This window comes from Choloepus didactylus, chromosome 24 (assembly GCF_015220235.1).
Source record: "Choloepus didactylus isolate mChoDid1 chromosome 24, mChoDid1.pri, whole genome shotgun sequence".
In the NCBI taxonomy this organism is placed as follows: domain Eukaryota; kingdom Metazoa; phylum Chordata; class Mammalia; order Pilosa; family Megalonychidae; genus Choloepus; species Choloepus didactylus.
The window spans coordinates 2,880,341-2,899,715 of record NC_051330.1 but is presented as its reverse complement, the minus strand read 5'-3'; the positions used below and the strand labels follow the sequence as shown (position 1 = coordinate 2,899,715).

General features: G+C 43.3%; 1 protein-coding gene across 1 annotated transcript; it reads right to left on the bottom strand.

Moving 5' to 3' along the window:
* Window positions 1-1,672: 1,672 nt before the first annotated feature.
* On the bottom strand, window positions 1,673-15,850 carry LOC119519749. The gene is made up of 4 exons (XM_037817495.1): window positions 15,826-15,850; window positions 14,391-15,645; window positions 7,254-7,614; window positions 1,673-3,229 (listed from the first exon to the last, which is right to left on the bottom strand). The coding sequence occupies exons 1-4, from the start codon at window positions 15,848-15,850 to the stop codon at window positions 1,922-1,924; spliced, it is 2,949 nt and encodes a 982-aa protein (XP_037673423.1). The 3' UTR covers window positions 1,673-1,921.
* Between the last annotated feature and the right edge of the window lie 3,525 nt (window positions 15,851-19,375).

Here is a 19,375-nt window from a genome sequence, read left to right as displayed (position 1 = left end):
TGGTCATGCTGAGAGCTGGAGATACAGTCTAAAGCCTTTCACCCAGTCTGAGTTATTAGGGAAGGCTTCCATGGAGGAAATGATGTGTAACCTACACTTTGAAGGATGGGTTTGAGTGAGCTTGGCAAATGGCAGAGGGAAGAGCCTTCCATGTAAGGAGGAGACCAGGAACAAAGACACAGAAAGATAAAATGCTTGGTACATCTGGGGAACCAAAGGTAGACTGCTGCTGCTGGAACAAAGAGTACAAGCTGAAAAGTGGTGGGAAATGAGGGGAGAGATAGGCAAGGGGGTTCTCTAATAATCTATTAAGCAAATGGGGCACTGCCATATAGGGGGCACTAAACAGGGTAGTGAAATTTATAAGGTGACCATAAAATATATCTCCCAAATGATGAAACGGTGAAGATAAATGAAACCTGGGACTGTCCAAGCCCTACCTGGATGTCTGGTAGCCATACATACATGCAGGTTAGATAAAGCAATCCAGGGTGCCATGGGGAGCAGTTTGGAAGGATGTGAAGTGGCAAACAATTTCACTAGTGCAGGTGAGAAATGGTGAGCAGGAGACTGGTATATTTGTGATATATTCAGCCTGTTGAATTGATGGGGATTGGATATTTTGGGGTGTGGGAAATGTGAGAGAGATGAAGCAAACTAGTTCTTTGTCTTGGTCCCTTGATCACTGATTGAGCTGGGATACAAGCCTTTGAAGAAGAGGCTATTTCAGGGGCTGTGAGTTTGTCGTGAATAATTTTGCAATGGATATAACAAGGCTGGCGTAGCAATGGAATACTCACATTTGATCCAGGGATATGACTGTGAAGTGTGTGGTTGAATGGAAAATGCTTCCAAAGCTCCTGGGTGATGAGCTATGTTTTGTACTTCTGTCACAATTGTCAAGCTTTGCTATTTTAATGAGTCATTTGCCATTTTTGGTACTAGCAGCAATGAGTATAGTTGCTTTGCAATTATTTTCAATGCTCACTCATGCTTAATTGACTTTACACTCCAGATCCATCTTCACCCCTTCTCCACCCTATTAGGTATCCAAAAAGGATGACATACACAGGCTACATCAATGGGGTCTCTCACCATTTGGATTTGGCCCATGGGCAGCAATAGCAGACCTCAAGGTCAGGCATTTGACTTTCCCCATTTCCCTTGCTAAGAGGCAGGTTTAGGGGACCTCAGTCTACTGAGGTGACAGCTCCTGTCTACTGCTGCCATCTCCAGGTTCCAACAACCTGCTCCTCTCCCTGACCTTTCAGGCCTGCAGAGGTCACTCCCTGCTGTTGTTCACTCAGGGGTAAACACTTTCCCTTGGTGGTCTGCTACACCTGCCCACATCTTTGCAAGAGCCTTCCTTATTTAATTCTCCTCATATTCCCTAGTTTGATGGTACCATCTGTTGCTTGCCAAGAACCTAATAATAAAAACCCTATCTGACCCTGGAAGATGTTGATGGTTTTTAGGCACCAGGTAGAGAATGGAGTGGAGGATAAGCATCTTTGAGGCAGGTAGAACGGCCTGGGTATCATAACCCCATCACCTATAGATGTCAAAGAACAGTTTCAACCACACTCTCCAACTGTCCTTAAAGTTATAAAGGAAACCCCTGTATCACTATTTCTCAGTGGGTCCAGGGAAAGAAAGAGGAAAAAGAATGAGAAAGAGTGAATGAAAAATCTTTAATGAGGATAAATGATATTAACGTTAACGTATTAGGAAAAAAGGAGACTGAGCAGGACATACTTGATATTTTTAACTGAAAGAAAATTTCCATATTACAATCCATGGAAGCATATTTAATGATTTCAACAAACACTGTACACTGTAATTGGCAGTAGAAGGATGAACAATTTTCCTAATTGCTTTCAAGCAATCTACAGGCTTTAGAAATAAGCAGAAAGTGTTAAGTTTAGTATCTTTGTTTTCCAACAGAGGAAAAAGTACCCCACTGAGGAAAGAATCTGGTGAAGAAACCTGGTGGACTTTTCCCAAGGTGGCCTTCATGTGGGATGGAGTCTTTCAGGACTTTGCTCAAGATGCTCTTGGTGTCCTCGGCAACTATCACAAGGAGCTGTTTTTGTTTCAGCTGCCTGAAGGAACGGATGACAAATGTACCGAAGAAAGGGATGCAGCTAAGAAGGCAGAGGAAAGCTCGAATGACAAAAAAATTCATGAGCGTCAGTTTCCAGTTAGCTTTGTTGACAGTCCGAATATCCTGGGACTTCATGATGGCCTTGTACTCGGGAAAGGCTGTCCCTGTTGTCTGTGCCACCAGCTGGAGAGATTCATCATCAACCCCGAAGTGCCAGTGGTAGGCTTTCAGACACTCTTCGAAATTATCTGCGTTCCTGATGCCAAGGGTGTTCTGGAAAGACTTTGTGCCTATTTTCTCCTGCAGGGAGGTCACTTTGTCATCAATGATCTTCTCACAGGTACGGAACAGGTTCTGTAGGGGACCACGGCACCTGAGGTAGGTGAGGTCCTTTTGCAATGTGTCCCTAAGCTTTGGGAAGTCGTGCAATGAAGGGTCAAGGCTGGAAACCAGGAAAATGGGGGGTTCACACACCCATTCCTTCTGGAGATTTTCCAGGATATTTCCTCGGATATTCTGCTGGAGCTCTTCCTCCCTGAGGGCACTCGTGTTGAGGTCCCTGTCCAGCTTGGTCCACACCACGTAGAACTTCTTTCCCATGCACTCGACGGCCTTGGCAAGCCTGACATGATTCTTGCTGAACTGCTCAGATGTGATGATGATGAAGAGATCATACAGGCTGAACTGCATTTCCTGCTGATAATTCTCCAGGCTTTGGGTGGTAGCCCCTGTGCCGGGCAGGTCCCACAGCAGCACATAGGGCAAATGCGAGGATGAGTAGCAGGCACGAGTGAGGGTGGTTCTCACCACCCCAGTGGGAGCCGCGGCCTCCTCCTCATGCCCGATGCCCCTCAGTGCGTTGATGAAGGAGGACATGCCATTGCCAGAGTCCCCCATCACTGCGATGTCCAGAGTTATGCAGGATGATTTCCTCACAGTCTCTCTGACCAGAGAAACCATCTGTGGTAACCGCCCATCTGCCCAAGTCTTCTCAATACTCAAGACCTTTGCCTCACCTGGAACGCTCCTGCGTGAACGGTTTGGCACAGCAGAAGTGAAGGATGCAGATAATGGAGTGTGAGGGGACACTGGGGACTCTTCCATATCTATGAGCAGTGGGGTGACCTGCAGAAGTAGGAAGTGCAGGGGTTAAGATGGCCAAATACACAGGGAGACACGGAAATCATCTGTCATAAGCCCACGGTTTTCCATCCACAACCAAGGTGGCAGCAAAGATTACAAACAAACCAAGCAAAAATGCTCTCTGGTGATGTGCACAGCACTCCAGTTCACATGGAGGACCCACGAGTAATAATAAGCAGCCACTGTGCCAAGAGTCAGCCCCCAAGGTGGGACAGTGGGTGCAAGTGGACTGGAGCAGTAGGTCGGGTCTGTCACTCATCCACGGTGGGTGAGCACCCATCCTCCGTCTAACCTCACTGGGTGAGGGGATGCCCATCTGAAACGCCCCAAAGGGCAGAGGGAGCAGGTGTGTATGAGAGCTTTCTATATGGAATGATTCATTTCTAAGCACAAAATGTTCTCACTTCATTTTACTTTCTCAGTCACGAATTTTTAGTGTAAAGTGGTTTTTTTCTCATTTCTCTATTTTCATGAAAGCTTTAGATAACTTTCACCAGTGCCTGCCACATCTCGTAGGTGCCTGACCCTCATCTCCTTCAGCATGTGAAGAGCTTTCTATATCCATTTAACAAGATTTTCATATAATCTCCTACATATTTAAAAATCAACACTTATATTTGTACATGACTACTTGTTTATATAAGATTAAAGCTCTTTGTAAAGGTCACATTCTCGGGTTGGGTGAATCACTCTAATGAGATGTAAAGCACTGTGTGGTGCAGGATCTTCTACTGCCTCAGAAGACCTCATTTCCCATCAGTGGGAAAAGTTTCACAGCCACCTGTAGGTCCTGTAGAGTAGCTCCTTGTTCCCCAGCCCCTCTGGGACACAGCTGACACCGCCTGCAACCTCCTCAGGGTGCTGCTTCTCCGAGGAGGGAAAGGACCTCAGAACACCCAGGATCGGAGGACCTGCTTGGCCACGTGCACCAGGGACAAGTTCCCGAGGACACAGTTTGTGCTCCTTGCAGAGGGGAGAGGAATGTCACCCACCCACAGGGCCTTTGTGAGGGTTTCATGATACGATCCATTCAAATCTCTCAGAAGGGATGACTGCAATCTCTCAATGAATGCTCTCTGGTCTCAGTAGGACCTCTCAGGAAGACCTTACTCTTGTTCTCCTCCAGCCTCTGACCTCTTACCGTGGGGTATTAAGGTCTTGAGTCTGTGAGTCTGTCTGTGCTGCTCTTTGGCATGCATTATCTCATTTAATCTTCCCTGAACCATAATGGATATGTAATATTAATATTACTGGCTAATGATGAAGAGTCTTACAGATAATAATTTATCTCCAAATTACACAACCAATGAGTAAGGGATCCAATTTGAACCCAATAGAGTGGTTCTGTGTTTCTGACTTGGTGGAAGAGGCAGACAAGGTTGTTTAATACAGATTACCATGCTCTGTGTGCTGGCTTTTGCTGGATGCTGAGGGGCTTCTTTTTGATACAACTCTGTTCTATTATTGTCACCATTTGCCAAGACCCTCTCTTTGAATTTCCCTTCTCTTCAGTTTTGGAAAGAATAGAAACCACTGCCTTCTTTCTATCATTCCACCAACCCACACCACATTAAAAACAAGAACACCACCACTGATTTACAATTGTAAAGGAAAGAGCACAAAGTGTCCCCACTTTCCAGAACCTTTGGGAGGGACTTTGTGCCCAGTAACAGATGGAAATACCTAATAAATTATCATATAAAAATGCCAATAATTCAAAGTAAGAGATCACGGAAAGGCAACCATCACTGATGATCCCATCTGCATGAGACCGTAAGCCCCTGAGGCCTGTGTCCACAGTACACTGTCAAGCTCCTCCACCTGGGGTCCCTGTGAAAGGACGCTGGTGCCACAGGATGGCAAGGACAGTGCCTCCACCTGAAGGCAAGTGCCCATTGCACTGAGCTAGGTGAGGGGCTAGCGTGGAGGTGGGGGTTGCATGAAGGGGCAGTGCTGGTTGGAGGTGAGGAGAATAAGCCCTGGGCTTGGCCCAGGCTGGGAACATTCTAGAATGGGCAGTGACCAGCTGGAAGGGAGCTCTGTGGTGCCCAGATAACCATCTGCTCCTTAATCCCACCTTTGTTCCTGACTCTTATCAGTCAGCTTCACACACTGTGTTTGCAGAACTTGTGAGTATGAGTGTTTGGCTCACCAGGCTTGTCTTGGAGAGAGAGGTGGGTATCATCAGGGGAGGCAGAAGGAAATGGGGAAGGTTGAAATCAATTTAGCTTTTCCTAATTTCTGAAGAGTATCCTCCCTTTTCCGGGTACCTCCCAGCCTTTTCATGTCCTATCTTGACCATTCACAACAAGCAGCAGGTTCCCTGGCTAATAGTGGCCCAGGGGGCATGGAGATCCCCCGGGAGGTGTCCACATCTGCCCTGTGCCAGGTGGACAGTTGCTGTGTGAATTCCAGGGTGGCAGATCTAGACCTCACTGAAGGTTTTCTTCTAGATTTGGAATAGCTTATGTATTCTGCTTCCACTGAACATTGTCCTTATCTGCATCTACAAAAAGGTTAATGTTCTAATCAGGGCTTCCCTTGGGTCCACGTCAGCCAGAAAGGAGACTAACTGGGCAGCAGCTCCTAGATCATTCTCCCTGATTTGTCCACATCTGCCCACAACCCACCACATGCACTCATATCACCTTGAATTTTTCTCTTAGATCATCTGAAAAGCAAAAATACTCTACTGAACAGCTTACAGACCCCACGAGGGCTCCCTCTCTGCAAACGGTAATAATATTCTTGTCCTTCATGGTTATCAGTAAATTCTTCATGACCAGGAGGAGACTAGGCAGGTAACAGTAACCTTTTCTTGTTTATGGTCTCTTTGTGTTTAAAACTTAACCAACCTTATCAAGCCAGAAAATACAAGATCATATACAAAATAAGTGTCCTTCTTTTGAAATTTTGAAATAAGTGAAATTCTTTTGAATTGTGAAATCAGGCTTGTAGAATTGGCCCCATCTTGGGGAAGGTGGGAAAATGGCTTCTCAAAGTATTTGCTCCCCTTCGAGGCTATGACTTAACTAACCACTGATCATTATTTCATCACCAAAATCAGGTTATTCCAGAGGCTTCAAGACACCATGTGTTAGAGATTGATTCAAGGATGATTTTCTGCTTCTACTGTGTTCTGGCAGGCCTGTTTCACACACGCAGTGTGCTTACACACTCCCATACTTATTCTGATGCATGTTTACAACCCACACACTCACACGTGCTCTGAGCGCACACACACAGTATCACTGTGCACACAGTTAATCACACTGAAATCTAGTCCTTCAGGCACACACACTTCTGCACGCTTGAAGTACACACATTCTCACACTGATGCTGTCACATGTCCACACACTGACTCTCACTCACACTGGTTCAGAGCACTCCCACTCCCCATCAGTGTGCAGACACTCATACAAGTTACACACCTTAACACACCAAAATGTACTCGCTCATTCTGCACACTCTCTCCCACAAGCACAGAAGTACATGCAGACACCTGCAACAAAAGTATCAGGAAACAATTTGCTTTCTCTCCAATCTGCACTTTCATACCTTCTAATCTTCTAGCTTTGCTGTACTGGTCTATTTTGATCTATTCTTTTCTGCCAACCTTTAAAAAAATGTGGGTCAGAAGCCACTAAATAGACGTCTTGCCCTACGGCAGGCATGCAGGCTGAAGGCCGTGGACTGTGGATTCCCATGCCGGGCTCTGTGTAGGTCATGCCGTGCTCCAGTATCCCAGCGCTTCAATCAGCAAGAAACCCCAAATGCCGGGGTTATATAGGTGAGGGGCACACTCCCATCCAGGGTGGGTGAGGGGCACACTCCCATCCAGGGTGGGTTCAAAAGAGCAAAGGTAATCGAGTGCTCTCCTGGCTCCCTGAAGAATGTCAGAGAGGGGCCCTGCTCTGAATTCATCATCGAAACTAAACAACCCAGACCCCCAGGCTCATTAGCAAAGTTATTAGCCAAGTTTCCACCCTAGAAGCATCTCACTTACCAGCTCCTGGAAGCAGAGGGTGATCCTTGCAGGGGTCAGGGGCACTCCTGGGACGTCACCCCCTCCCTGGGGAAGGTTCTCTGTCCTCCCAGGCAGAAGCAGATCCCCCTGGGATGTTCCAAAATGCAAATCCAGACACCCTTTGCTCAGGAAGCATGGACAGAAGTTGTGGAGGGTTTGGGGTTGCAGTGGAAGAGCAGGGAGAGACGGAGAGAAGAGTTGCTGGAAAAGGACCTTCCGATGATTTGGGAATTTCTTCTGGAGTCTGGACCTCCTCACTGCTCTATTCTTTATAGATCTAAGTCCTTCTCTCTGCTTCACCCTTTCTGGGAGGGGCTCAAGTGAGTGCCGGTTTCTGTGTCAATTCCTGGAAATCAGGCGACTTCCCCTACAGCCCGAGCAGGCAGGTTTCACTTTCTCCTACCAGGGGGAGGGGCTGCAGGAGGGGGAGGGGCTGCAGGGGAGGGGCTGCAGGAGGGGCTGCAGGAGGGGGAGGGGCTGTAGGAGGGGAAGGGCTGCAGTAGGGGGAGGGGCTGCAGGAGGGGAGGGGCTGCAGGGGAGGGGCTGCAGGAGGGGAGGGGCTGCAGGAGGGGGAGGGGCTGCAGGAGGGGAGGGGCTGCAGCAGGGGGAGGGGCTACAGCAGGGGGAGGGGCTGCAGGAGGGGAGGGGCTGCAGGGGGAGGGGCTGCAGGAGGGGGAGGGGCTGCAGGAGGGGAGGGGCTGCAGGAGGGGAGGGGCTGCAGGAGGGGAGGGGCTGCAGGAGGGGAGGGGCTGCAGCTCCGCCTCTGCCCGACACAGGGAATCTTGTGCAGAGCCTCCCCCTGCAGAGAGGCGGGTTCAGAGCCGGGCCCTGGAGCTCAGTGGCAGAGTGTCCTGTGCGCTGACCCTGCAGACTCCCTCCCAGAGCCCGTGCCCTCACTCACCCTAAGTGAGTCCTGACCCCAGGCAAATGCAGACACTTATGGGAAGTGGCTCACTGAGGTTGCCTGGCCCCTGCCCAGCTCCAGTGCTGACTCTCTCCCTCCCACTGGTCTTGGGAACACAGCACAGAGCCCTTCTGCCCCTCCCCCAACTGTGGTCCCCCTACAGTCTTGTAAAGACCCTGCTCTGCCCAAGAATCGTGCCTCTAATAGTCTCTCTCTGACCCCCCTATTACTCTGATTTTCACGGGTGGCTTACAGTACCCGACTCTTTTCTTCTGCCCATAAACTCTTGTCATCATTCTGGGCAGATTTCAGTACAGTTTGGGGTTTATTGAACAGACAAAAGCAGCTGCAGATTTTCAGACCAAAATAAGGGCCCAGGGGCACATCCAGAGACAAAGCCTCCCCACCAGGAAGCTGCCAGTGAGGAGCAGGTGCCTGAGTGGGGACCCGGACCCCTCAGCATCTCTTCCCACAGAGACACTGTTGGATGCAGGCGTCAGGGGTCTTTCTGCCTGTTTGTTTGTTCAGGTTGACAGGTCATCTATGCATAATTCTCTTCACTTTTCTGAGAGCAGCTATATTTCCAAGAGAGCGCCATTTCTTTGGGCTGGAGGGGGTGTGAAGCATTCCGCGGGCAAGAAGCTTGACTTTGGTGCACTGTGTCCTCCACCATCAGGACAGGGCAGATCCAGGAGAGAGCTTTATGGGCTGGAATGAAGACATGGCTAGTTACAGCTCCTGCATCTGTCATGGGTGGATGGGGCCACAGGAATGTAAATCTGCAAGATTTAATGGGACTATCTATAAGAAGGCTTAGTAGAAAACAGTATACTGATACAAAACTGAAATTTAGTTTTCTCTTTATTAAAATATCAGCCGCCTTTGACTATCAGCCTGTTCTTAATAAGAGGTTGTAAAGTTTTTGGTTGTTGCTGTTTTTAATCTGAATAATCAATATAAAAGTCAGAGTTTATATTTTCTAAAAATCAATTCACATACATTTTCATGTCTTCAATTGTTTAAAGGTAGTTATTTTAACCATCATGTTATGTCCTATATTTACTTTTAAAATCTTTTATTCTTACTTCAGTAAATGAAGAGAGCCAAATATTGTTTCACAGTGACCTGTGATCCTATTTAAGCAACTGTTCAGTCCTCCTGACAACTTTAGATGTTTTGTTTTCTCAAATCAAATGCTAAATAATATGTTTCATTTCAAACTATCTTTGAGATTTTCCAAAGGGCTCCTGGAGAGTCACAAAGAATCTTCTTTTCATCTTGTAAGAAAAGAGATGCTAAAAGTAGATGTATTTGCTATGTAATAAATTGCACAGAAAATATTATCAAACTAAAAGGCATTTTCTAACCTTCTGTTCTTTGAAATTATGTAAATAAAATGTGATTAACTTATTCCAGAAATTATATAAAGTTTCTAAAGATTTGTCAATGTCCTCACTGTCCATAAGATATCTTAGTACTGATATGCCTCATCTTCGGCAACAGTACAATATTATCAGATATAATTTCATTTATTATTAAAGATGTTATGTGCTACAGAAACATTCAAATTTTATTCTCAGTGACACAATTTTATAATATACTCACTAAATCTTTCACTTGTGTAAGAAAGTAATGTTTATGACAGCCATTCTTTGTCTTTTTTGTCTTAAATCTTTTATAATCCACAAATAGTTTTTTGTTTTATTCTGATGTTTTCCTGAAAACACTTGCAATCAACTACAAACCAGAGTGCTTGGTCTTCAACAAAATAGTATTGTCTCAAAGACCTATGCAAAGGACTATACCAATTACTCTAGGACACCATCTTCAAATGATATTGCTTAAAAAAATTAAAAAAATTAAAAAATACCATAGGGCTGCCTTGAGATTTCCAGAGATTTAGTATGAAACTAATGGATTCATGAAATCCATCATGAATGAATTTATAAAAAAAGACTATGGATTTTATTTAATATATTGCTGATATTTTAATATTTTATTTATTTATTTTGCCTCTATGGAAGCTTTTATTTTTAAACTTTATCCAAGTTAAATATTTTTAAATGTTATTGAGATATATTCTCTTACCATATGAACTGTCTGAAGTATACAATCACTGGCTCACAGAATCATTGTATAGTTGTGCATACATCCCCATGATCAATTTTAGAAGATTTTCTTTACTCCAGAAAATAAAAAGAATTAAAAATAAAAAAGAAAACCTAAGTTGTCCCATAACTCTTATCTGCTCCCCCCATTGTGGTGTCAGCAACAGAGATCTCCCCCAGCCTGCACCTAAGTGGGCCCCAGGAATCCCGGTGGGTGCACGTGCATCCCCTAGGATGTGTAGCTCCCAGCGTAGCTTATACTTGCCCTTCCCTTGAGCCCACCCAGTGGAAGCCTGGTCTACACCTCTCCTACCTGTGATGGTTAGCTTCATGTGTCAGCTTGGCCAGGTGATAGTACCCAGCTGTCTGGTCAAGCAACCACTGGCCTAAAAATTGCTGTGAGGACTTTTGTGGCTGATTAATAAACCAACAGGCTGGTTTATTAAACCGTCAGTCAATTGGCTGCAGCTGTTACTGATGACTCACTGAAGGGTGTGTCTTCCACAATAAGAGAATGCAATTGGCTGGATTTAATCCAATTAATCAGTTGAAGACTTACAAGCAGATAGAAGACCTTCACTTCTTTGGCTGATCAGAGAAGCATTTCCTGAGGAGTTCCTTGAAGTTGCCAGTTCGTTTCCTGAGGAGTTCAGCAAACATGTTCGTAGAAGATCCCAGTTCATTTCTAAGGAGTTCGTTGAATTTGCCTGCTTATTTCCTGAGGAGTTCATCAGACATCTTCATTGGGCTTGACAGTTTGCTGACTGCCCTACAGAATTTAGACTCGTGTATACCCACAGTTGGGTGAGTCACTTTTATATTCATAGATACCTCTCCTTGATTCTGTTTCCCTAGAGAACCCTAACTAATACACTATCCATACTGGCATCAGCTGAGATGTATATTTTGGCATCTGAAACCTCATCATTGATCTGTACAAGTCAACGTCCAATCACCCTCATTCACAACTCTAAGGACTCTGTACATTTATTTCTAGATTAGCTGCATTTGTGGAACTCTTGGGGAACATGAAAATTTTCACTATCATTGAATGCTTACTGGGAACTTAAAAGAGTGAGGATGCCCCAAGATTTGTGCCAGGCAAATCCCAAGAAAAGAACACTCAGATCAGAAATTCTCTTATATCTATGGCATCATGCTATCTTTCCTCCAGTCTTAGACAGCCAAATTGTGGGTGCAGAGCGAAACATCAACCCTTTTCCAAGTGTTTAGAACCTCTGGAGATCTAAAGAGGTTAATCTGAAATTCAAATGACATGACCATTCTTGCTTTCTCTGTTCTGCAGTAATCATGTTAAGGGGAGGTCTTATGACAAAAAAAAAAAAATATATATATATATATATATAGCTAACGATATACACCTGGGTCAATATCTCAAAACTGGAAATCTGTTACAGAGAAATTCATTAAAATATGAGAATATTAATCTACAGTACTAAGTGGGAAGACAGTAAAAATCCAAGGGCCAATATGGGCTCTTGGGATTTTAGGGATGCCCTTGCTTTTTATTCTTGGCTATTTCCTCCCTATAACACCCACAGTTTGAAGGGTACAAGGTCTTCTCCTTTCTCCACCTCTCAATTTAACTCTCCATTCTCAGCTGACTTACCTTCATTCATATTCATGGTGGATGAGACCCTCTCCTTCTAGGAATGAGTCTTTGCTATTGATTGCTAGGATCCACAGGATGGAGAACACAACCACCGCTCCTTTATAATTTCTGCAGGTTCTTCTGCACCATTCACCCCAGGTTGGCCCTACTATGGCCAGATGGCCAAACCAACCAAATTTGATATGAGGTTTGTGGAGATTTCATGTAGGTCATTCAGGGTCCCAGTAGGAAATGTATGGCTGACTTATGTTGGGAAGTAGGCATATTTAGGAAAAGTTTCTTTACCAAAATGCATGCAGGGTATATGGAAAGTACCTTGTGCTGAAGGGGCAAAAAAAGAAGCAGTTACTGAACCAGGTAGGAGAGGTATGAGGGGAGGGCTGCCCATCTGGAGAAACACTTTATTTGAGGACCACTGCCAGCTTTGAGCAACATGAGAGAGGAGACCTGGAAGATGAAGAGCTCTGCCTCACTTTCCTAGCACCTGCACCTGTCCATGTTCCCTGTGGCCAGTCACGACCTGATGCCAGGCGACAGGAGAGACCACCTTAGCACACAGCAGAGAAGCCCAGAAGGATCTAGAGGCAAAGGAAGGTGCCCAGCCTCCCAACACTTTGCTGTGAATATGTCAGTTTTTTTCTTCTGTTATCCTGTCTCATCTGCTGGGTATCAGTAGGAAAAGAGGGAAAATGCAAGATTATGTGGATCTGGTGTCCTGTCTGGCACACCTTGCAGCTACTTTTGTTCTCATTTACCCAGAGCTCATCTGCAGTCAAAAAAAGCCCCAGTCAAAATTCTGCTTCATCAAGGACACTATTTCTGCGCCCTGTATAAACAAATTCAAATATCAAACTCCATTCTTTACCTCACTCTATTTTTCTTTGATACATTTACTCAATTGGAATCAGAGGATCTCTTTATTCATTGGCTGATTTCTTGTGTGTCTCTCCCAATTGGAGGACCCCGTGAAGGAAGCACATTTAGCTGTCTTTGTCACCATTTCTCAAGCACAAAGTCCAGTCTGTGCACATAGATCTCAAAAAATATTTATGGAATGAAGACACAAATTTTGACACCAAAGGTCACAGCTGAAATCTGACTCCACTATAATTAAATGTCTGATTGCGATGGGATGAGGGAAATATTAATCAGAGAACTTGATGAACTACGGAATAGGAAAATAGGTACGTCTTTGATATAATGCTTCAGAGGATGGTAATACTTATCCCCTAACTCTTATGGAGCATATATCTCAACACCAGGGAAATCATATTTTCCAAAATTCTATGAGTCAGACAAGTCTTTGGTCTTTTTGCTTTCCACAGCACCCCAAGGGAGCTACAACTACTGAAAAGAAGGGAAGAGGAATTGACTGTTGGCATGAGGCCGACCTTAATTGAGAATTAGAGAAGTTGGCTTCCTTGTCTTGGAAAATATTTTTTTGAAGCTCCACAGCTATTAATTCCCACATGTTAGGACTCCAGAGCCACTCTATTTTTGGAGACTTTTATTGAGGTGCAATGTGTACATACATAAAAGTGTGCATGCCATAAGAATCAGCTTACTGAATAATTACAAAGTGAATAAAGCATGTAATCTGGCCCAAGATCAGGAAACAGAGCATCAACTTCAAAGTCTCCCTCATGTTCTCTTCCCATTGACTCCCCGCAAGGATAACCAATCTCTGACTTCTAACAGCATGGGTTACTTTTGTCTTTCTTTCTTGCTTCAAATATAGATATTTATACACATTGCCTTCATTTGTGTCTGGCTTCTCTCACTCTACTTTTTTCTCACATGAATCACCCATACAGTTGTATGCAATTGTAGGTCATCCATGCTCATTGCCAAGTAGGCCAGCCTTCCATTGCAGAGCACACCCTCCTACCAGTAGGCCAAATTGTTTCCTTTTCCCTTTCTCTTTCCTATTCCTTTTTCTTTTCTCCCCTCCCACATTTCCTATAGACCCCTTAGTATTTATTATCATTTCTTCTGTAATCCCCTGACTTATCAAGTTCATAGACAATACCCTGTAAAGCACTTGATGATGGCAATTCAGGAGACTCAGATTTTCCTACATATCAGCCTCCGTTAGTGCACCCGACCATGTGCACCACCATTGCACGCCAACTAGGCTCAACTGCCACTAGCCTAAGATTTCACTCTCCCTCTCTATTAATAGCTTGTTATTTCTTATTTATAAAAAGGTAGCAAATATGCTAATGGTGCTAGGAAGTAATAAGAAGAACACTGGTCAAGAAATTTCCCCTTTACACTTATCAACTTGCATAGATTTCAAGGACATATCAAAAATGTGCAATACAGATTGCAATTATCCAAGCACAATGTCCAGATAACAAGACCAGGCATGCCGTATGGATGACATGGGGGCTGGGGTGTCTCAGACCCTGAAATCGTGTGGAGGGATCTTAATAGAAAAGAATGCTTAAGCTCACAAAGAATGAACATACGCTCTGAAAAGCTTTTCATTTTTTATGATAGCTTTCGCATCTTCCACCACTAGGTTGAGAATATGTAACTGAAAAGCAACTCTCTTTGTGATACATATGGCAGGGAAAAAGATGTTTCCACTGGCTGAAAAGTGATGTGTCAGGATATTTGCTAATTTTCGGTGATTTTCCTGACATGTTAAAAAATTTGCAGAATGGATGCTCAACTTTATTTCCTCCAAGGACATATTCAAAATCTCAGCCATCCTTCTGAGGGATGCATCATCCAATCCGAAGAAGGTTCTAAACCTGTTTAGGGTGTGCACCAGCATCTCTTCATCATTCTCATCAATGGACCCAGGAAAAGCAATGGAGTGAGATAAATAATCTGAAACGGCTTCCAGAGAAATCTTCTGCATAAGGACATTCCTCTTACGCTCAACAACAGCCTCTGTAACACTGGGCAGGGAGACCATGAAGTTGTGGCGCTTTTCAGCTGGGAGGTCCTTCAACAGGGTGTTCTCCAGGACTGGAAAATCATACTCAGATGTATCATGACTGGAGACTAAGAAAACTCGAGGGTCACTCACCTCAGCCTCCCGCAGGTGTGTTAGACAGTCTTTTCGGATCTTTTCTAAGAGACTCTCTTGATCAAATGTCAGAGGTTTAGACTTTTTCTGATTATATAAATCATTATCCACCTTAGTTCGAATAAAATAGAAATTCTTTTTCATTTTGTGGATCAGTTTGGCCAGCTGTGCATCATTCTCCTTGAAGCGTGTACAGGAAGTGATAATAAAGCAGTCATACTCACCAAATTTCATTTCCTCCGGATACTTGTGTGCTGGGAAAGTACTGGTGCCTATGCCTGGCAAGTCCCACAGTGTCACTCTGGGACTCCTTGGGTGCTTGTATGGAACTCTTTCCTTGGTTGTCTCCTCCACCCCAGTGGGGGCCGCATCGTCTCCTTCATGCCCGACCCCTCTCAGGGCGTTGATGAAAGATGACTTCCCTGAACCTGTCTCACCTGTCACGGCCACATAAACTGGGGCACTCTCAATTTCTTTCAGTGCAGCCTGGATTGTAGAAACTGCCCTCCGGATGTCCTGCCTCCCCAGATATGACCGGATCAAAATGATGTATTTTTGAGAGAGAATTCTGCTTTCATCCTTGACTGTCTTTAAAAACTCATCAAAATCATAGCTGAGATCCTGATCTTTTTTTTTTTGGAAGATTTGGAGAAAAACTGACCCATGGCTCCAAACAGGAGAGATTGCTAAAGGATACAAAAAAGAAGAAGGTTGAGTCTCATGAGGGTTTCCTGTTACCAAAGTTTCATAGCCTGAGCACTCTCCCCACATTTACCACCTGGAGATTTCCTTTTCCAGAGCATTTGTCTTGAGGGTGAGTTGGATATAGTGCTTGCCTTGCCAAGCTATATTCATTTCACACCTACCTTCAACTTCATGACTCCTAGTCATTCTTCAAAAACAAGTTCAAGACCCATTTACTTATTGCTGTCTTTATTGATATACCCCTTTTTAAAATTTCTTTTTTAAAATATTCACTTATACTAAAGTAATGCAACACATGGTAGGAGATCTATCAAGGGCATAAGATATTGTGATAAAAAGAAATGATCTATCAATACCAATTCCTCTTAAACAGAAGACCTCCTGCATGTCTAGTAATCTCACCTTATTCAAGTGTAGCATTAAGATACAAATTTTAAAGGATTGCATTGTTGGTAAATATTGTCAATATTTCTTACCATTATACCTACATTGAGATCACACCTCAACTTCCACTTCCCTTGTAATATTAAAATGTTGAATAAATATGGTCCTTTAATTAAGGTCTTCTACCTTAAGTGAAATATAAATAAGATAGTTTTATTTATTTGCTAGTGTTGGCTTAAAATTTATTTACCAAATAAGAAATAGTAAATTTTCTTAAGTTTTACTCAGAAAGCAGATGTATTATGATCCACTCCTACTATCTACATAAAACATTTCATCATTTTAGTTTACTTTATAATATTTTTCTTGTGATAGTATTATTGTTGTATCCCAGAAAAAATCCAGTCACCCACCTACAAAATTATGCTATACTATTAACCTTTTGAAAGAGGCAAAAATTCCCCAGAAAAACATAAAATGACTTGCTCTTGATAAATAACATGCATTCAAAGTTTGGAGATGAGCTTTGCAAAGACTAGTTGCTTTTCATACTTAGAGTTTCTGTCATTGTCCTTTTTCAAGGCATTTCTGAAGTGATTCCTACTGGATGTAGTTAATTGAATTGGATTAATATGGTAACAGAATAAATCACTTATAAAAGTTTAAACATCAAGTGGCAATTTAGAAATGGCCATCAGTGTGTAAATTCCATAAACGTGCTCTGTGAGAATGCATTCTAAACTATATGTAGTGTTGTAGCTTGCATTTTGTTCTTGTTCCTAGACTTCTAGGAACAGGTAAACTTTAATGTTTAACTCATTCTTGTCAGTTGTTTCTTTTTAATGTAGGCTTTTTTGCCTACTTTTGGAAAACTGCTGGTCTTCTCTGAATCTGTGCCTGAATGGTCATCAATTGTACCAAAACTTTCAGGTCCAGAACTAGCTATTGCTTCAGAGACCCTTGACTTGAATTTTCTTCATTTTCTGTTTATCCCAGTGTTATCAAGGTAAGAAAAAGAAAAGAAGTGTGCCAACTTTTGTCGAAGAATTATAGGAAATTGTCACATCTTTGTAAGACTGTCTAGTTTTCTATTCCTTAGCCAAGAGAAAGCCAGAACTAATTTTGGATACTTGAGAAAGTCATATGTTTGTCCTATTGCCATTTTAGAAAGCTCTAATGTGAATTCAAATTATACCTCTGTTATTTAAAGACAACAGTTTTAAGGCAATAGTTTTACTGGCCATCTGAACTCGTTGTACACAGTGTAAATTTGTAAAAAGAAAAAATCTCAAATAAACCATAACATATTCTTTTAAGCCTTCCAAAACAGAGAAACATTTCAAACTATTTTATTTGCATTAGCTATTAAAATGTAAAACATATCCTTGGTGCTTAGATCTTTTGTTAATTTTTATATCCATGCTTGAGTTCTGTGTAATATTTTCCATCATGTCCATTGATTGGGTACTGACAAAGAAAACCCATAAGTGAATATATTTAAAAAGTGTTAATATTGTTGTTCAATAAACAAATTCTCTCTAAGAAATAAACAAGCAAGATCTCCCATCAAGCCTTGACTTATTTGTGTCAGCTTTTCATCACCACCTCACCCCTCCAAGTAAAACATCTCAGAGGAGGAGTCAGAAATGACGTCTACCAGAATCACCTTCCCCACATGAGTCCTTGTTAGGGTTGGGCAGTGAGACGTTTCAGTGAGAGATCTGTAAGGTAGTAGAAAAGTGAAGACCACCATGCCATGAAGGCCGTGTCAGCCAGATGCCTGAACTCATGTGAGTCACGAGGGCTTCTGTACTGGTTTGTATATATTATGTCCTCCAGAAAAAGCCATGCTCTTTGATGCAATCTCGTGGGGGCAGACGTATTAGTACTGATTAAGTTCGAGCTATTGGATTAGGTTGTTTTCATGGAGATGTGACCTACCCAACTGTAGGTGCTAGCTCTGATCAGATAATTTCCATGGAGGCGTGGCACCACCCATTCAGTGTGGGCCTTGATTAGTTTACTGAAGCACTATATAAGCTCAGACAGAAGGAGTGAGCTTGCTACAGCCAAGAGGGACACTTTGAAGAATGCACAGGAGCTCTGAGAGGAGCTGCAGGTGAGAGGCAGTTTGAAAATGGCCATTGAATGCAGACTCTTGCTCTGGAGAAGCTAAGAGAGGACAAACCACCCAAGAACAATATTTCAAAGAACACACAGGAGCTGAGAGAGGCACTAGAACACAACCTGGGATCAGCAGATGCCAGCCACGTGCCTTCCCAGCTAACAGAGGTTTTCCGGACGCCATTTGCCATCCTCCAGTGAAGGTACCTAATTACTGATGTGTTACCTTGGACACTTTATGGCCTTAATACAGTAACTGTGTAACCAAATAAACCCCCTTTATAAAAGCCAATCCATTTCTGGTATTTTGCTTAATGGCAGCATTAGCAAACTGGAACAGATTTCTAGTAAAATCTTGAGAGACATTTGTTTTGTAGCTACTGACTGAGATATATGATGTAGTTTCATGGAGATTCTGATGTTAGAAGAAGATTCCTGATAAACCCTTAAGAATGAGCCACTTAAGATGATGTCTTCAATGTCTGGACTCCGAGAAAAATAAGCTTAAAAGAACTTATATTTACTTTTCCACCACTGCCATTTAGACCCACTCATCCAGACCACCCTCCTCTTCCAGATAACACATTAAAAAGGTCACAGGGGTTTCCTGGTTATCTGTGGGGCCATTTTAATAATCTTATTTATCCGGTCTAGTCTATACCAAATTTTCAATAACATTTGCATTTTAAAATGCTATTAAATGAGGTGAAAAACAGCTTTCAAAATCCTCAGTGAAGACACGAAATTGTGTTTTGTCCTACAAGGCTCCATAATTCTTACCTCGATGAATCCTTATAAGAGGTCAGGAAACCTTCCTCAATGGAATGAGCAAGTGGTCACACTGGCTGGGGCCCGTGATATTATAGAACTGCCTCTGCTAACCACCTGGGGTACCAAGAGAATGAGGAAGGACCATTCTGAATATCGACAGCTCCTACAGCAGTGAGTGGGGCAGTTATCTAATACTGCTTGGCTATGCTTGAATCTTGTTGTCGTAATGGGTTTAAAGGCTTCCTGTTTACTCACAGAATCCCCTGAAAATGTTTAAGGAGAAGATAATGATCCTACCCGAAACTTCTTCCTGGGGGACACAATTGGTTATGTACTAGTAACCATAAGGGAATCTCCTTCAGTCTGTGTGTTAGCAGGTGGAGACTAAAGGAAAAACCCTTAGTGGCAACCAGTTGACCTACTAATCCACTC